Genomic DNA, 13,304 nt, shown 5'->3' with positions numbered 1-13,304 from the left:
ATGCAACTGCCCTCATAGCTTCAATGGTCTACATGTTAATGGGTTTTTTTACAACCACAAGGCTCTATTTCGCAAGACAATTTTAGACCAGTTAGACACTCAAAGGGAATGTTTGTTCAATGTTGATTTTTATTGTTTTCTTGTAAAATGTATTTTCTGGCTTGTCGTTGAATTAAGCTCCTTTTTAACCCCTATCGAAAAATACTAGTATTTTCAATATTTTGATTAAGTGCTTAAAGTTCTAAAATAGCCGATATATATCATTTTATTCGATCGGTTAAACCTGGAATTACAGAGCATGATGCTTATTGTTATCATATAAAACATAATAGGGTAGGTTGAAGTCAGAATATTTTTACGCATGTATTTGTGACAATTTCATTTATATTTTATCTTTGGCGACACTTTAAGGACTATTTTAGATTTACAATAAGTTTAATGATTAGCCATTACGCATGACATTGTACGGCAAGCCGCCCTGGCGTGCCCAGGTTCTGACAAACGTGATTCATGAAAACAAATTTCACATTTTATGTGATAGTGGTAAGATATTAGTTACAGCCAATAGTTTTTCATAAACAGTTAGATACAAATAAATAACGATTTACAAGTATTGAAGATTTTACATACGTCTTAAAAGCATACTTTGTAGTGGTACGTTGTTAATTATGAAATATGTACGAATATTATTAAAGAATTACTATTGTTAGCATAACCAATGCCATAGTCACAAACTGCACTTTAATCGCCTGTGGTGTGAATAATCTTTTCGTATTTGTAAAAGTTACAACAAAACCAATTAGGCCTACAATCAGTATTGGTCCTTTTTCTAAAGTGAATAGACTTCAAATGGATCTAAAAAGGAAGCAAAATGTGCCTAAGTGATAAGCTTTGTTCCTGTCATGGCCAAACCACAATTCTGTATTGTATGAACAAATGTAGCAAGATTGCGATCAATACTTTGAGTGTTATCATAGGTTTGCGAACTGTTTAGGTTAATAGTGTGCCGTGACCTTAAAATTGGGATTTATAAAGTTATGCATTTGAAGGATATCTTCTTTTAACCTCAAAACGATAAAAATTATCATGGCTACCTCTAATTGACATGTAATGTAAGACATATTGTCGCTGCGTAAAAAAATGCATCGGTTGATCTATTTCAGAATTATAGAACCGACACCATGTGTTCATAACTACCTATCATTTGTTGAACACTGAGCCATTGATACAGGAAGATAAATCGCTACTTTCTATAATAATTCACTTATTTTGTATTTGTATTGCTCCTTTATACTGCACCATCAACTTTTCAAATAACAAATTCGTAAAAGTTTATTGAATATAGAGATTGAACTTATTTATCCCATGGCATTTTCACAACATAGCTCCACAAAACAAATATTTTATGGTTATTGTTGCGTATTTTTAAATGAGCATACTCTGGAATTGGTGATATTCAAGCATGTTACAAGATATTCTGATATAAATTAAATCTAGACTAAGCAGTGTATTCATGTTTGTATTAGGCATTTTGTACCATCCCTCTATTTTGTTGGTTCGGTATGATGATGTCCTGTTTGATTTTCAAAAAACGTAATACGAGAGAGGCTTGTATTATGAATAACCTAAGCTAGATGACCCAAACTCATCACGACATATCGTGTTGCTAAAGTTTAAGTTTATATATTGTTGCGAATGTTTAGGACAACACAACTTGAGTATTTAGATATACGGAATGTGAATGACTTTGCTTCATCCCTGACTAAAATTTATTTACCAATGAAAGTGTGATAGCAGATATTTCCACTTTTACTCATGATACGACATATTTGCATAACTATAAAAGGTAAAATGTACGATAACCCTAAATAAAATAATGTCAATAAAGCAATTAAATTTCACGTACTTACCACAAAACCCACTGATAAGCCCCAGCACAAGAGAATCCCCTTTGTCACCACCTTTAACCCCACTCTCCCTAAGATTTCCAACATTATCCGCAGACACTGGGGTATCATCTCCGAGGACAAAGAAATAAACAAAGCCATTCCGGAAGTACCTATCACAGCCTTCAGACAACCTCCAAATCTTAGAAAAATTCTCGTAAGAGCAGACCTCAAAAAACTACCTCATCAGCCCACAACAGGTGAAACTAAACGCTGCGGCAACTGCAATCAATGCCAAATTATTACAGAAACAAACACAATCACTAGCTCCACAACAGGTAAAACCCACAACATCATCGGTAAAATCTCATGCAACACCCGTAACCTCATTTACATTATTACCTGCCAAAAATGTTCAAAACAATACATTGGGGAGACGAAAAGGGAACTCAAAGACGAATATACGAACACATATACACAATCCGCAGTCGTAAACCCACCCCAGTCTCAGAACATTTCAATCAACTCGACCACAGTCCATCACACTTCCAAGCTACTGGTTTACACAAAGTTCACACCACAAACACCCGAAAAAGAAGAATATGTGAACAAAAATACATTGTAGAAATTGACACACTCACACCCAAGGGCATTAACCAAAGAGAAGGATAAAGCTACTTTCCCGCGTTTCAACTTCCCCTTTTCCAACCACTTAGGGGACCCCTTAGTTCAGACCTTTTTCCGTCTTAGGAGTCCCTTCACCATGAACTTGCTCATTCCGACCCTCCACTTCAGCTGGTAGAGTTCCACTCTCCGCATAAAGGTCAGTTTCATTCCATTGTACCTTTGTTTCAACCACCATTCTTGTTTCAAAAGGCTTATTGATCTTTAATTTTTAGTCATAGCGCTTTTCACTGTTTTTCATCACTACTGATTTTTAATTTCGTTCCTTACAACTGTAGTTGTGGTGTTTTCACTCACTGTAATTCCAGTTTTCACAAGTATTGTAATTCTCATTTTATTTCGTTTTTACTCTCATTTTACTTTTTATCAGCCCGATTTTACTTCTGTTTGTGCTCATTTTTATTTGTCAGCTTTTGCCCTGTAGAAGGCAACTTGTGTGTTGGCGAAACGTCGGTATTTTTAAATAAAGATCATTAGAAGACAAGGAGTACTTGTTGAACTGTCTCTTTATTAATTTATGAATATTTGCATATGAAAAAGTGATAAGACCTGTTGATTTACATAATAAAGCATGATACGGCCTGTTGATTTGCATACCGGACTACTTACATGGTGGCGCCCTAATCAAAACAAACCATGGTGCCCGTCTATGATTTTGACTTTGACTACGATATCATGTCCGATCTCCAAAAGTGGCAGGGTTTTGAAGCATAGGGAAATGCGGGGTAACTAAATAAAACACATGTGTCGATATCGGATTAAACTGCTAGTAGTGCTACCAATTTGAACAAATTAAAGAGCAGAGCATCACACCGTACGGGCACTGACAGATCGATGACACACCAGCTGTTCCGTCCGTGCATAAGCACAGACGCGCAGACGACAAGCAAAAGTGCTATCGGACATGTCGGAGGACCGGCAAATTCAAAAGCACAACTTTCAAAAATATCATGTATTCATGGTAAATGCGTTCTGGAAAATAATACCAAACACAACATTTGCATGTACCGTACCGACTCGGTAGATATCCTACATGTTTGATGACAGAGTTTAAGTATTTCTCTGCTCAACAGTAAATAATTGTCAATGAGCCAGCTGATAGATTACGTCAGACGCTAGTATATCAATCCGCCTTAGCAAGATGACGCAAACAAATGTAGTCCATCAAGAAAAACCACAGTGAAACGTATCATATTTTAATATACGAGATTTATTCATTCAATAACGTGGGCATAGGTATATGATAAAGAGGTTATCCCTCGATATCACCTCTTGGTGGGGTCGTATTGCTGCGAGTGAGGTTGTGGGCCGCATCACACGAGTCGAAGACGTATTATCGATATTGATATTATCGTATTTCCGTCATTTTTATGTATATCGATGTCAAAATTTATTCAAAAATAATAAAAAATATTTTATTTACCAAAATGCGTTTACAGATTTGTATTAATTCGATGATTGTTTCATAATCCACCACAAATATGATACATGTATTTGCTACTACTTAGAAAGATTGGCCATCCTTGCTTTCATCATACTCAATGGCACAATATTCTAAAATCGGTCATCACATTGCTAAGCATTCTTTGTAAAAAGTAATATGACTGAGTAGAGAAATTTGCAACAGCCAGTGAGAAATTTCTTTCATTTCGTTGTTTTGAAAATTTGACCTTCGACTTCATGCGATTTCTCGTCAACAAATTTCAAAGAAAAGTGATTTGCTTTCGACACCGTTCTTCGTGAGACCATAGTACTTTCAGTCGATAAATGTCTCTGTTTGGTATATTTGATCTTATTTTGTTTCAGGAGTATTCGATATAATGTATACCATACCGTAACTTCGATAATCGGACGAGAAGCTAATTTTTCTATTTGGTAGGGGCGTAGATAGGTTGTAGTGTACCTTGCACCAATTTGAGCTGCCCTCTATCACCATCGATCGGGTACACGTAAATGGGGATAACACAAAAAGTATGCCAACGGATAGACTTTCTAATGCAACTCTTTCAAAAGGATTGCTTTGTGGCATAGAGAAAGATAGATAGAGTGGCAACGGGTATTGTTTAAGGCGTGAAGCGGTTACGTAACCCATCCATGTTCGCCTCGCCTAAGGTTGCTCTCGCCTCTCTTTTCCGAAGAGTGCCGACCATGAATCCTTCGGTAATTTTCGGATTTTCGCCAATTGTTAAGCGAAAGTATGTTCGGCAAAGTTTGTGTTGTTGTTGTCGTGCTGAGCAGAATTGACGTGCTGGCGAAACGGGAGTGTTTTGAGCTTCAGGAAAATGAGTTTTACCGTTTTAAAAATTCCTCTCATATTTTTATGAATATATAATGAGTGTGTTTGAACCAAATTTGAAAGTCTTTTATCGATACTGTCTGGTTTTACTCAATGGTTTACGGTCAGTCGTACCCTCTTTTACACGTGCGTCAAGGAAGGACATGTTTATGAAACTGCTGGCGTGTTATGTTTTGAGTGGCGTGAAGCAGTGTTTCTGGCCTGAGAGCTCACGAAGTAACTATGGTTGCTACGCGACTGGCAGTACGATGCCATCTCGTCGTATTTTTCGCATAATCTCGTGTAATTATCAACCACAAACAAAGCCTCAAAAAAAGTTTAACACCTTTGAAGCTCATTTTAATATGAAAAGCCAATAGTCTACCGAGACGACCATGGAACAAAAGGCATGCAAGTGTTGCGACTCTGTCTATGTTACTCTGTGTTTGTGGCAAAAATACTATTGCGCCGAAGGCGTGCTCAAAACATGTCAAGGTTATAGTTCGTACGGGTCAACAGAATCTGCAAATATAGAATGAAACCTACGACACGTAGTATTATAAGTTGTCTTTCCAAGCACTGACCACCTCCCCCACGGCTTAGCTTCAGTCATTGGACGAGAACAGGCGTTCATGTATGTACGCTACGGTAAGTAGGCGATAGTGTTATGGCTTTTTTGTAGTTTGAACTTTAGTTTTTTGTCATGTCCTCTACCAACGGAGATCAAAAGACAGTGCTAAGCACATTTTAAAAGGACAAAAAAGGAAATTTATGCCGTTGAGTTGGGATTCTGATCCAAATCTCGTGAAAAGGTTATGGTTGGTGGAAAGAATTATTGCGACGAAGGTGTGCTTGAAACATGTATAGTCTGTAGTTCACATGGTCACCAAAACATGAAAGAGAATGTAGCCGACAATATGTGGTACTCCCAGGCAGTAAACCTTCCAAGCCAAAACTTGAAATAAAGTTGAAAAAACTTTAAAACATTACTCTTTGTATTCACTATTGTTAAATATGAAGTCTAATAGTTATGTTCCCATATTTATTACACTGTATCGAAAATATATAAATCAAATGATTATTTATTATAAAATAACAGAGAAAGTGTCAAATTCACATGAAATGAAATTACACATTGTGCAAGAACTTTAAGTAGTTTCATCCAATACACAGTATGTTATATCATAAATGAATTTTCATTACAAATAAGTTTACAATACAGTTTTCGGACAGATATCAACAAAAAGAACACATAGTGTAGAATGTTGACTTTATTTTTGTTGTTCCTCATATTGACATCTGATGGCGCTAATGTGCCGGAAAGTGGGATCCGGCTGGTGATTTTGAGACTAAACACAGGTGAGGGAAAACAAAAAAGTTGACAAAACACAAAGGTCATTGAAGACGACTTTAATGAACCCCATAAATTGTATCATAAAGGTCATAAAAAATATTATGCAAAGTTTGATATAAACAATGAAAGTCTGACGAACTTGCTTTTTATAATTGAATTATCAGTGAAAGGTTGGACGAAGGCAAAGCAAACAATTAAGTAGGATGGCAAAACACCAGAAAACATTTCATGAAGAATATCTTTGTTGCACATGATTTGAGCGTTAACGAAGGTTTAAAAGGTTTCAGCATGGCCCCAGTATAATAATTCATAAATTGTGTAAAATTGTGGTTAAACTTTAACTTCGATGGTGAGTCCGATTTTTCAAACCGCAGAAGGTTTCACTTTTATCAACTCCGTGCCAGGAAACGGAGAGTTAGACAATGCCCAATTCACATCAATGAAATACCTTCGCCAGCTGTTTGAATAACAAAGAAAAATTTAACTACATGTTAGACGGAGTCAGAGACGTATTTGTGACAAAAATGAAATTAGATTGAGGGCATATGACGTTTGGGGGCACAGTTCCATCCTGATCTTGACGGGGTATTAATGCAAGAAAGCGGTCCCGGACTTCAACATTGTTAAAACAAACAAAACCACCACCACGTATTTTCTGACTCTCCTGTAAAGAAGACAAGAGGGTAAATTTTAAAAGTATTGAAATTAAAATCACTGGCATTATATGAGAATAAAGTGTTTGAAAATTTGTGAAAACCTCATTGTTAGTATTATTTTTAGCCTAGTATGTATTTACACTGGTCAATATATTTTCGACAAAACATATAATTGACTATTATGCAAATTAAAGGACTTTCTACAAAACATCATCAGCGTGAAGCTTGGAAAGAAAAGCATTAGATGTCCTAACAGAATTTTTCACTAAAATCTTTGGCAAAGAGGTTAACATTTTAATCAATGCCTGTTAAACTACTGATGTATTTTCACATAACATTGTGTCGATATTAATCGTCTTTCAACTCTGACACTCCCCCTTCTCTCGTCAGTAGAAAATTTGCGATCATAAGCAATTAATATTATCCAGTTTAAACCAAAGCTGTTAGCTACGAATAGCTGTGAAGGAACGTTGCAGAGATACTAAGAAATCTGAAATATGACCGTAACTTGAAAAACGCCGCAAATCAGATGAAAGATGCCCCATCTAGTTTAAGCAGAGTTTCCGTTCAGACAACATTGGAATTTGTAGTATTTTGCTGGTTTTCCTACTGCTATTGATATCTCCCAGTGACTGAGCAGGAAGAAAGCAAAGACGTGACTTTCGTTGTCACTTTTAACACATAACAGTAGAGTCAAGCTGCTTTCATATAAATTTTAAGTCTAGAGAGATTAATAATAAAATTTCCAGGCGACGATCGTCTTTTCTTACCATTCTATTGAGGTCGCCAATGCAAGTCCATGGTTTAGTGCGGTCGTGAGAAACTGCCCATTTCGAATGGTCCTTTGATGTTCGATATTGGATATCATCCGCAAATTTCAATTCAGCTATATTTACGACTTCGAAGGTTCTAGTAGCTGTTCTCGTTGTCTGGCCAGCACACGATAGTAAATGTCGAGGACCGTTTCTCCAAGTTTGCGCAAACACTCTTGTCAGACCTAGTCGTTCTGCGAGATATGAGTAGATCTCTACATGAAAATAAGTGGAAAGAAAAGTAATATTCTGTAAAGTGCATTGGCCATAACGACTTAGTATGAGTAGCTAGTAGGAACAATGTACAGCATATGACAATAAAAATGAATGATATTTGAATCAAATCAATATCGTTCATGTGATCGATTATTCAAAAGTAGTACTTTCATGATAGATGTTAATTTCTTGTTACGTAAACTACTAGTCCAACCCTCACTTTGTTGTTCTGCCCAAAACAGAATAAGGTTTTTCGAGCAATTCACAGTGTAGTCTGTCAGAGTCATTTCAAATGTGCCCTGACTACATTTAGCATTATTAAGTCTCACATTACCGAAATAGTCGAGGACAATTCCAAAGTGCCCGGACCAGAACTGGTCAAGTTCAAAGTTTTATCTTGTTGTTGTTGTTGTATAATAAATCTCCCAAAAACTGTAAAGTTTTTATCGAAATGGATTTGATTGAGATGCCCTAATCACATTTGTTAGAGTCGCTGTCTTACCAATATTAGCTTCCCGTCCGTGCTTCTTTGCGATTGAAATGTATTTACTGTTGGTCTGAGAGGTATCCCGTTTTTTCAACCTCGGACGTTTGGCCTTCCTTTCGAAAGTCAATATGGACACTGGGGGTTGCCGCCACTTTTGTCCGATGACTCTGGCATTTCTGTCGTCCTCTTCAATAGACATACTCCCATCCATGTCAAAAATGTCCGCAAACGGTGGTGTAGTATCCATGACTGTGGTCGTTGTCGTGATCGTAGTGGTTTTCATTGTCGTCGGTGAGGGAGCCATGTTTACATTAGCTGCTGAAGGTGTTGGTTGTTCGTCGTATATGAACGGTTTGTAGAAATCTATCTGTTTTCCTATAGGAAAATGGATTAAAGGAGTCTTAGGTGTAGGAAGATAGTTTTGATTTTAGGTATGATATACTGATGCTCTACGTAGTTCGACTCACATGTTCTACAGGATTGCCACTCTGGCCTGTGTCGTAAATTACATTACTGCCTCAGGATTTCTTCGATACTAACAACCCGACCTATAAACAAAAACTGGTTATTTAATCTTATTCTTGTGAATATGTAATTGGCTAATTTTGTGATGATGAATACATTCTTTAAAATGTCGTACTTATCTTGGTAAGCGCTGCATGTTCATGTGTCGTACACAGGAATATTTGTCCATACATCGTTTCGTCTTCACCTTTTTTGTTTTTAGCCCAAGAGAATTTGACATTTTGCCCTGGGGCAATAGGGAATCTTGGAAGCGAATGCACCAGCCAGAATCCTTTTTCTTTGTCGAACAATAATACACCTACAGTTTTAGAAAAAAAACTTACTGCGTACGTTAAGGGATTATAGATGCAAAGGAGAACGTACTTTGTGTTGTGTTGTTACTACTGTCTACAACAGAGCTCACATATTGTTCTGTACGAAGTGACGATTGTTATGCAGAAGCTCGTTCCACCAGCATTGCACATCTGTGCCTTCATATTTCGAGACTTACTGTCACTGAATTAGTTTTATCTTATTTGGATTGGACATCATGTCATCGCACTCTCTATCGATTCTGTATTTAATTAGGTCAGCATGTATAGATTTGTTCTCAAAACTCCTTTATTATATGAAAACACAGCAAGACAACAACAAAGGCCAGATATATACTTTTCCAGCTCATGGCATGTTAACTCAATGTTATCTAACAAAATATCATACTTATTGACTTAACGTTACCGATCACTCTGTTTTCATATTGAAGTACATTTTCAATTTTTACATGTCTTATTTCGACATGTTGTTGAACTTTAACTTATCTGAATCGGAGATTTGACTTTCTCTATACCTACTCTGTTTTATCTTGTGAATAGCATTTTCATTTGTTTCACGCATCGCTCGTTTTACCCAGTATGGCAGTTCGTGGTAAAAAGGCAAAATAATTATTATTAATCGTTAATAACACGTACTTGTAAAGTATCTGATACTTTCGATAATAGTCTGTAACAAACATACAAAACATTAAGATCCGCCCTTATACACTATGAAAACTCGCTTATGTATTTTGGGTTCACTCATTTAGTTTTTGCCGAGTCATTTAACATTAAGTTTGATTTAAAAAGAAAACTAATGTAAAATAACGTTTTAACGGTATATCTTCTTGGCTTATTGGTAGGTGTACCCGTGCAGCAATATATTTTTATTCTTATCCTATAATTAGAGGTTATTACCCAATATCGCCTGTTCCTGTGTAGTATCAGTATGAGTGCTATTTGTGCTGCGTCAGACGCAAGACGAAGTCAAGTGTCTGAGTGTCACAAAGTCGAGTGTCACAAATGACACGAATGCTGATACGACGCAAGGAACAGGCGATATTGGGTAATAACCGACTTATCATATACCCATGCCTAGAATTTCACTAATACTTAAGAAAAACCTTAAATTTTGAGGCTTTACTTTATTACATCTTGCGCATAAATATTGACATATTTGTGTGAACTGGTTTCATTCATAAACTATACCAAAAAGTCAACATCACGCACCGCATCGCTGCGGTCCTCCATATTTCAATGAACCCCAAAAAGAAAGACACCGGGATTCAAAAGTTGTCGTACAGGGGGAACTTTTTAAGGCGCAATATGTTGTTAACCCATCAAAAACTGTCCTTTGCTTTAAATCTCTCCTGATTTCGATCCCACTCGATTGTCGTACGGCACGGAGATTGGCCACCATTTTGTTTGTTTACACTGAGAGTTGCCATGTCAACAGGTGTTTCGCGCGTGCGACATCGCTGTCATGCCACTCGCTCGCTACCTGTTCGGAGGTAGACCGTGCCGTGCAAACGGCAGAATGTTTGCTAGAGCTTGTCCAAAAAAATACAAGGACTTTAACATAAAAACCATTGGAAAACATTACAAGACTCAACATATTATTCCCGTATTTAGCAACCCGAAATATCCGTGTTCCTCAAAGCCCTTCAAATTTTTACGTCGGCGACATCGTTTCGCAGGCGGAGAGCGGCAGCCATTTTGTTTGTTTACGTTGTTTACCATCAAATTGCAAATGTAGTTCGGGAATACTCCAAAACCGATGATGTTTATCGTGCATATCTCGACGTTCACCGTGAAATATCTCGGCTGATATTTTACGGTAAACGTCACCAGGATATTGGCATGGGAATATGATAATAGTCGAATATTGCCTTGATGACTCAGCAGAAAGAGGGAAATCCAAAATACACGTGTGGATGTTTATAGTATACTGAAGGTATACTGAAGGTTGCCGGCATGTACATTAGATATACAAATCATAATTTACATCCATTTTCCTTGTGGCTGGTTATTACAAGGTAGTTTTACGGAAGACCAACATTACATCATGATTTGGTTGGATTAGCGTATCCACTTACCTTTCGCATGTCCATATCGTGTGTTGCTTCTTCGATTAGGTGGGTGGTCGTTATAAAGCAAATACGACACGTCCTAAACGATGAAAAACGAGAATAAAGGATTCACTTTAGTTGCGTATGTTTCTTCAACGTGTTATTGTTTATCGACCATGGAAACCATGTAGCTACCGAATTCTAACCGTGCACATGAAGTACTCGCATCATTAAAGGGGCAGTCCTCGATCCTCGGTCACTGACATTGACTGTTTATGTGATTTTAGATTTTTTGTTCTCCGTTGAAAGTTGTGCTTTTGAGATGAAGTTGATAAAGAACCCGTCCCTATTAAAAAGGAAATTTGGATTAGTCATGAATCAAAACATCGTTTAGTATTTAAGGTAGAACGCACCTCGGGGTCAGATATTTTGACTCTCAAACTTTTACAATTCTTTTCTGATCTACCACTTGTGGGGGTTGATTTTAAAGCTCTTGGTGTAAGAAAACTTTTCACCGTCTTAGTTTTTCGAAATTCGAAAATTTTATTTTTCTTCATACAGTTAACACAGGGATGGCGGCCATTTTGAATTTTAAATATCGGTAAATCTTGGGTAATTTGTTTCTCTAGTACCAAAATTTGCACAGTGACCCCCGATTTTTATTCTTGATTTTGAAAGAGAATGGTTGAAAGATTCCTTAAGGAAAGTTTGAGCAAAAGTTTAAGTCTTTCACTTTCGAGATGCATACTACCTTAATTAGAAGTGAAAAGTTTCAGAGGGAGAAAGTGATCACAAGCATTCATGAATAAGCCATTTACCTTTTCATTATGGTCATTATACAGAGGTCCAAGCGTGTGCCCAATCGGATGGTGCGGTTCGGTGACGGGTGTAGACAGAGAGACCCAATCGATGTTCGTAGAGTCCATGTAGTACGAAGCTGTTCCAGCCTTTGCTTTACTATCACTGTGACCCGGTATCACTGGCATTTTGTATACGATGAACCTAATGGAGACCAGCATAAAAAGGTGTTATCTGAAGAGGTGAGAATCGATACTTTTGGATTTACTGATAACATACTAGTATTAGAAGTCGGATCCGCGTCTAAAACAAAAAGTGAATCGGTCGACCAAATACCTTACAGTATTAATGTATGTCTGTATAGGTTATTATAAGTATTCATCAACTGTCACAGTGGCAGAATTTGGTAAACGCCGCGCCAAAATATGAAATAACAGAATTTACACTGAATGTAAGCTTGGTCCAGAAGGCTGGACAGTTTATACTTTCAATGTGGACGAAAATGCTATGGTCTATATCTGTAGTTTCGTAAGAAAAGACTTACCAGTCTATGTCGTTGTTGTTAATATCTTTGCAAGAGAAACCATTGACAGTGTGAGGTCCATTCGCAGCCACCACAAAAAGTATTGCGTAGAAAGTTACACCGGTGATGAGAGCCATTTTAGCAGTAATCAACTCAAACGACTTGGCTCCATGCACTAACTGCTCTGGCAATGCATAGACTGTTTACCTATTTGAAATGATTAACGCTTGGTTTGTGCATGTCACTGCCAACTTCAGTGAACTCGTATATCACGGCCAATTGTGATTCAAATAATGTATACAGCCGATCCTACTATCCTTCTATAGGGACATGGATATGTCTCTTTTGTTTGTTTGGACATGGTCGAGCAACCCTTTCTATCATGAGGAATGTTCCGTCAACGCATGAAGAAACCGAAGTGGTTATGGAAATATCATGGCATGAAATCGACGACACTAATTGATATGTAATTTGTCAGCTTAAATAATGTCAAATTTACCCACAGATGCGATAAATAATCTTGTCTATTTCTGTTTTTTAAATCTGTTTATTAAGAATACAGTGTATTTTGAATGTGAATATAGTTAACTATCAAAAGTATAATGTACTTACTGAACGATATAATACATATTTCTCCAGACTTATGGAAAGATCACAGACATTGTTGAAGCTATCAGCTGAAGCAGCTATTTTGATCATCTCAACGGCAGATAAGCAGTCATAATAATA

General features: G+C 37.1%; 1 protein-coding gene across 2 annotated transcripts; it reads right to left on the bottom strand.

The window, feature by feature from the left end:
* Nucleotides 1-5,911: 5,911 nt before the first annotated feature.
* On the bottom strand, nucleotides 5,912-13,040 carry LOC139144748 (plancitoxin-1-like). Of its 2 annotated transcripts, none has more exons than XM_070715476.1 (7): nucleotides 12,597-13,040; nucleotides 12,073-12,256; nucleotides 11,282-11,354; nucleotides 9,011-9,193; nucleotides 8,386-8,745; nucleotides 7,626-7,882; nucleotides 5,912-6,863 (listed from the first exon to the last, which is right to left on the bottom strand). In XM_070715476.1, the coding sequence occupies exons 1-7, from the start codon at nucleotides 12,710-12,712 to the stop codon at nucleotides 6,684-6,686; spliced, it is 1,353 nt and encodes a 450-aa protein (XP_070571577.1). In that variant the 5' UTR covers nucleotides 12,713-13,040; the 3' UTR covers nucleotides 5,912-6,683. The 2 variants fall into 2 exon arrangements, with proteins under 2 accessions (XP_070571577.1, XP_070571578.1); XM_070715477.1 differs by having other exon boundaries at nucleotides 12,073-12,286; nucleotides 12,597-12,734.
* Nucleotides 13,041-13,304: the final 264 nt, after the last annotated feature.

The sequence above is a fragment of the Ptychodera flava genome, chromosome 12 (genome assembly GCF_041260155.1).
Source record: "Ptychodera flava strain L36383 chromosome 12, AS_Pfla_20210202, whole genome shotgun sequence".
Taxonomy (NCBI): domain Eukaryota; kingdom Metazoa; phylum Hemichordata; class Enteropneusta; family Ptychoderidae; genus Ptychodera; species Ptychodera flava.
This window is presented reverse-complemented; position numbering and strand designations above follow the sequence as displayed.

Bases quoted from the DNA above. Each gene is read 5' to 3' on its own strand.
- LOC139144748 (XM_070715476.1), bottom strand. From the start codon at position 12,712: ATGGCTCTCATCACCGGTGTAACTTTCTACGCAATACTTTTTGTGGTG. The intron at 11,355-12,072 runs GTAAATGGCTTA...TTCATCGTTTAG, and splicing joins ATAATGACCATAATGAAAAG to GACGTGTCGTATTTGCTTTA. The intron at 8,746-9,010 runs GTACGACATTTT...ATTTTCCTATAG, and splicing joins TGCAGCGCTTACCAAGATAA to GAAAACAGATAGATTTCTAC.